General features: G+C 46.7%; 1 protein-coding gene across 1 annotated transcript in view; it reads left to right on the top strand.

The window, feature by feature from the left end:
* Positions 1-5,100, top strand: part of sv2ca (synaptic vesicle glycoprotein 2Ca) — a gene marked incomplete at both ends in the record, with an annotated part of 23,362 nt that extends 18,262 nt beyond the window's left edge. Inside the window, 9 exons of the mRNA XM_083672739.1 lie at positions 501-634; positions 1,243-1,332; positions 1,794-1,904; positions 2,221-2,309; positions 2,892-3,056; positions 3,270-3,403; positions 3,728-3,934; positions 4,252-4,411; positions 4,917-5,100. Of these exons, the coding sequence (XP_083528865.1) occupies positions 501-634; positions 1,243-1,332; positions 1,794-1,904; positions 2,221-2,309; positions 2,892-3,056; positions 3,270-3,403; positions 3,728-3,934; positions 4,252-4,411; positions 4,917-5,100 (1,274 nt within the window). The remainder of the gene's footprint in view (positions 1-500; positions 635-1,242; positions 1,333-1,793; positions 1,905-2,220; positions 2,310-2,891; positions 3,057-3,269; positions 3,404-3,727; positions 3,935-4,251; positions 4,412-4,916) is intronic.
* Between the last annotated feature and the right edge of the window lie 558 nt (positions 5,101-5,658).

Below are 5,658 nucleotides of genomic sequence, written 5' to 3'. Positions count from 1 at the left end.
TTTCGTTGTATGCTGAAGCAGTTACCTCTGTGTGTGGACTGTAGACGTGTAGAAGCAACACTTTTAGAAATGTTGCGAATACTGTAGAAGACAATGTAGATCACAGCCTGCAAGGGTCAATCGGTTGCCCTCTAGAAACATCAAAGACACTTTCTTCTGAGTTATTGAACTGAGATTTTCTCTTGAGTAACGTGTTGAACTATGGGACCGCAGACATGCAGAGAGAGGACAATGCATAGAAATCACTTCAAGATGTGAGCATGAGGAAGGACCCTCTGATGTGTTCTGTCGCATCTGGTTGGTTGCTGATGTTTTTTCCGTTACATCTGGTTGGTTGCTGATGTTTTTTCCGTTACATCTGGTTGGTTGCTGATGTTTTTTCTGTTACATCTGGTTGGTTGCTGATGTTTTTTCCACTGCATCTGGTTGGTTACTGATGTGTTCTGTGATGTGTCTGGTTGGATACTGATGTGTTCTGTGATGTGTCTGGTTGGTTGCAGGCTGGAGTTTCAGTATGGGTTCGGCCTACCAGTTCCACAGTTGGAGGGTGTTTGTGGTCGTCTGCGCCCTGCCTTGCGTCTGTGCAGTTGTGGCTCTCACCTTCATGCCTGAAAGCCCCAGGTTCTACCTTGAGGTAAAGAAAAACATTATGGGAAGTGGAGTTGAAAGGGATCATTTTGTCTCCTAGTCGACATCAGAGGCATCCAAGATACGCCTATAAACAAAATGGTTAATCATTTATGAATGCTAATATTAGTGCTATGTTAGATACGCATAATTATTTCTCATTCCACCAATAGAATAGCCTAGTTCAGTAGGCCAATCCCTTTGTCGGTCAGAGAAAGATGATCTTTGAAGCTTTCATTATATTTTCAAAGTCTAATAGTGAAAGCTATGATACCGCTTTGTTGTGTCACATAGAATGCTCAACTATAAGGAAAACAGTGAGTCAGCTTTATGCTTCAGCAGAGACCTAGGCCTAAACATTGCACGCTATTTCGCATGCCCTTGGCAGTGTTAGCAAAATAAGAAAGCAAAGGTCCATGACAGTTGGCTTGTAACTGCAGGAGAATTCCCCTTTGAAGTAAATGACTCATTGTTGTCGTGACTCCTGTCACCGCAGCCCATCTACGTGGAAGGAGGGAAGCGCGTGTTGTCTCTGAGCATGGCTGTCACGGAGCGCTCACAGAGCGCTCCACGTTTTAATCCCGTTAAATCCTCCCCGTTTCTCTGCCCTGTCAGGTGGGGAAGCACGATGAGGCTTGGATGATCCTCAAACAGATCCATGACACTAACATGCGAGCACGTGGGCAGCCGGAGAAAGTCTTCACAGTGAGTATACCGCCGCCACGGCTCGCGCGCGCGCGCGCTCAGGAGAGCAAAGCGGCTTATCATAGGCCTAAACAGACACTCCTGCGACACGTTTAATATCTGACTTGTGGATGGTATGCAATATGGGGATTTGTAAAGGTGTTTTCCTGCCTCAGGCCTGAGAGAGCTTCTCGGTCCATCCAAATTGATCAGATAGCCTCACAAGCCCTTCCGTGATGACGAAGGACTGCTTTCTGCAAGCGAATTTGATATTGCCTTAAGGCTTGAGCCTCTAGGCCCATTAGCCCCCCCCTCCCCTTGATAGGCCCATTTAAGATGTTGCAATTAGTCAGCTATTTTAAACAGTTTTTGTGAGACTACCTTTTTTCCTACGGCTGCTACAAATCCTGATGCATCCATAGTGATGCTCTTAGGTTCATTGTTGCCACTGAATAGTTTATTTACCACAATTCCCCTCACAGGTGAACCGAATTAAGATCCCGAAGCAGCTGGATGAACTGGTGGAGATGGATTCTGGGTCGGGGAACCCGGCCTCCAAGGCTCTCTTCAGGATGAAGGCTGAGCTGAAAGGGGTGAGTTTCATTCTACCAACTACAGGCTGCTTCACTCCAATGGAACACTGGCTCTTAAATTATTTCGGGGTGTATTCAGTAAAGTGAAAGGTTCAAGACGTTGAATATAGAAATGTAACTGATAGAGCTGACATGTTTCTCGTCCAACAGACACTTCTACGTCAACGTTTTGTAACATTGCCACCTACTGAACAGGCCCCAGCTGTGTTAGATCCATGTGATTTAATTATAGTTAAGATTTCATGTTTTTTTTCTGTCAAATGAATTGGCCCCTACTCAGGAATCATTGTTGATGTGTCTTTGTCTCCGTACGCAGATCTGGCTGAACTTTATGAAGTGTTTCAACTACCCCATGAAAGACAACACCATGAGATTGGCTATTGTGTGGTTCACGCTGTCATTTGGGTGAGCTTTTCCTTGTCATTTTATGTTATTTCCCAGCTGCTCACTACAGACGTTACCAGTTAAGAGTTGTAGTCTGTGAAGGCCAATTTCATTGGTCAGGAAATGGCTGAGGCTTTTGGGCTTGCAGCCACATTACATTTCTGTAATTTCTTCTGTTGTGCAGAGGTAGTGCTCTGGTCTCAGGATAACTAAATCAATACTGTTCTGTTGGAGGCTCAGTGGGTGCAGGGATCAGAATACAAGCAAGCTGAAAGAAAACTATTTCTGGAAACCTAACAGAACTGATTGTGACAATCATCTTACTCCCAGTCTGTCTGGCTGTCTGGCTGGCTGACTGTCTGGATGGCTGTCTGGCTGTCTGGCTGTCTGTCTGGCTGTCTGGCTGTCTGGCTGTCTGTCTGGCTGACTGGCTGACTGGCTGTCTATCTGTCCACCTGTTTCTCAGTCTGTCAGCCCGTTTGTCTGCGTCTCAATCATTCATCTGTCTATCATTCTGTATTCAAGCCTTAAGCCAAAAAACATCCGCAAATAACTTGTAGTAATTTTAATACCTACGACATCACTGTCCCTGAATGGCTGCAGGTACTATGGCTTGTCTGTCTGGTTCCCTGATGTCATCAAGCACCTACAAGCTGACGACTATGCCTCCAAGGTCAAAACCCACGCCGACGAGCGCATCGAGGACTTCACCTTTAACTTCACCCTGGAGAACCAGATCCACACCAACGGACTCTTCATCAACGACAGGTAAGACGGGACAACTACCCCACTACAGTAGGCCACCTATGTAGGTCATATGAAGGGTTTAAGAAGGCTTCATTGAACGATGTTTGTGTGGCAGTGTGAAAGATTGGCATTCTGTATCAGTGATGGTGCATCCAGGCCACCATCTAACCATTGATTAGGCATTGGCCATAATGCCTTTATTTTTATAATTGCTCTCATTTTCTTTTTTTTTAGGTTTATCAATATGAAGCTCAGGTCGGTCACCTTCATCGACTCCACATTCCGTAACTGCTTCTTTGACGACGTGACTTCGGTGGGCTCCTTCTTCCGTAACTGTACCTTCATCGAGGCGTTCTTCTTCAACACTGGTGAGACAGACAGACAGACAGACAGACAGACAGAGAGATACACAGACAGAGAGACAGACAGACAGACAAAACAGACAGACAGACAAAACAGACAGACAGACAGACAGACAGACAGACAAAACAGACAGACAGACAGACAGACAGACAGACAGACAGACAGATAGGTAGAGAAACACACATTACATTCATTTTATTTATTAAACCGGGATAGTCCACTCAGTAACAAGTGTTTTCCAGGGACTCCTGGGATCCATAAAACATTAAAAGCCTCTCCTGTCTCCTGTCTCAGCCATGTCCTTGTGTCCCTCTTGTTGTTGATGGCAGACATTGATGACTCCAAACTGATAGACGGTACAGAAGTGATCAACAGTACCTTCTCCCACAACAAGACGGGCTGTCAGATGACGTTTGATGACGACTACAGCGCCTACTGGGTCTACTTTATTAACTTCCTGGGCACGCTGGCAGTTCTGCCCGGCAACATCGTCTCTGCCCTGCTCATGGACAAGATTGGACGCTTATCCATGTTAGGTAAGGGGACGGTTGCCTTGCCGAAGTCTATTGTGAAGGCCCCTTTTGTTGTAACCTTGACTGTAGAAAGTTAACTGATGGGGCGCTCAGTGGCGTAGCACACTAAGGCGCATACCATATCATCGCAAGTTCCCTGGTTTGATTCCGGCCATTGACATATCCTGCATGTCATCCCTCCTCTCTCTCACCCATCCTTCCTGTCAATCTCTACTATCTCTGTCCCAATAAAGCAGAAATGCCCTAAAATATATTTAAAAAAGAAGAAAGTTAACTGATTCATGAATATGGATGACACTTACACCTCCACTTGTGTGCAGGGGGCTCCATGATCCTATCGGGGATCAGCTGTTTCTTCCTGTGGTTCGGCACCAGTGAGTCCATGATGATCTTCATGCTGTGCCTTTATAACGGCCTGAGTATATCAGCCTGGAACTCACTGGACGTGGTCACCACCGAGTCCTTCCCGACAGACAGGAGGTGAGACAAGCAAGAAAACTGGAGTACACACACACACACACACAAATACACACACGCACATACACACATACACACACAAATACACACACGCACAGACGCACAAAAAAATAACGAGACTAAATGACTTTTTCTTTCTCCCCTCTTCTCTCTGTCTCTCTCTCTCTATCCCTCTACCCTCTCTCACACTCCTTAACCCCCCACCCCCCCCCCCCTCTCTCTCTCTCTCTCTGTCTCTCTCTCTCTGTCTCTCTCTCTCTCTCTCTCTCTCTCTCTCTCTCTCTCTCTCTCTCTGTCTCTCTCTCTCTCTCTCTCTCTCTCTCTCTCTCTCTCTCTCTCTCTCTCTGTCTCTCTCTCTCTCTCTCTCTCTCTCTCTCACTCTGTCTCTCTCTCGCTCTCTGTCTCTGTCTCTCTCTCTCTCTCTCTCTCTCTCTCTCTCTCACTCTGTCTCTCTCTCGCTCTCTGTCCTCCTCCTCCTTCTCTTTCCCCCCACCTCACCATCTCTCAGAGGAACAGGCTTCGGCTTCTGCAACGCCCTGTGTAAGCTGGCTGCGGTAATGGGGAACCTGATCTTCGGTTCCCTGGTGGGCATCACCAAGGCCATCCCTATCCTCATGGCTTCCTCCGTGCTGGTGTGTGGAGGTCTGGTGGGGCTCAAGCTCCCAGACACCAGATCCAACGTCCTCATGTAGCCCCAGCATGGCCCTCCTCGTCCGGGCAAGACCTGGGCAAATGGTGGGGGAGGACTGGGGGACATGGAGCGGTGCAGAGGGCTTGGGTCAAATGTGTCCTATGGATGTCTGAGATATCATTTATTTATGCCCTCTGTGGTCTCAGAAGGGGTGCAGTTGGATAGTATCCCTCCTTTCACTACGAAGCAGTGTGTTGATTTCCTCCATAATGATTCACTCATGTACAGTAACGGAAACAAGGTCAAAGTCAAGAGGCTTATTTATCGTGTGAATGTACTCTTTAGGGATGTTGCAATAACCCTGCTGTAGGATTCACCAAACTCAAGATTTTCTTGATATCTCATGATGTCATTCATGATTTAAACATAGTGTGTTGTTTTTTTGCTGCGGATTACTACTACTACGACTACTACTACGAGCTCCAGTGATGGTCTCATTGATCAGGGAAATGTTGAGTGATTAGCAAGCAGGCATACAGTATAGGCAAGGTATTGTCCATATGCTGTACTGTATTGGGGGTGAGGAGAGATGTTGGTGGTGTAGACCCTGTGGTCCATA

This window comes from Argentina silus (genome assembly GCF_951799395.1).
Source record: "Argentina silus genome assembly, chromosome: 7".
NCBI lineage: Eukaryota > Metazoa > Chordata > Actinopteri > Argentiniformes > Argentinidae > Argentina > Argentina silus.
Note: the sequence above shows the minus strand (reverse complement) of the source record. Positions and strands in the feature narration are given on the sequence as shown.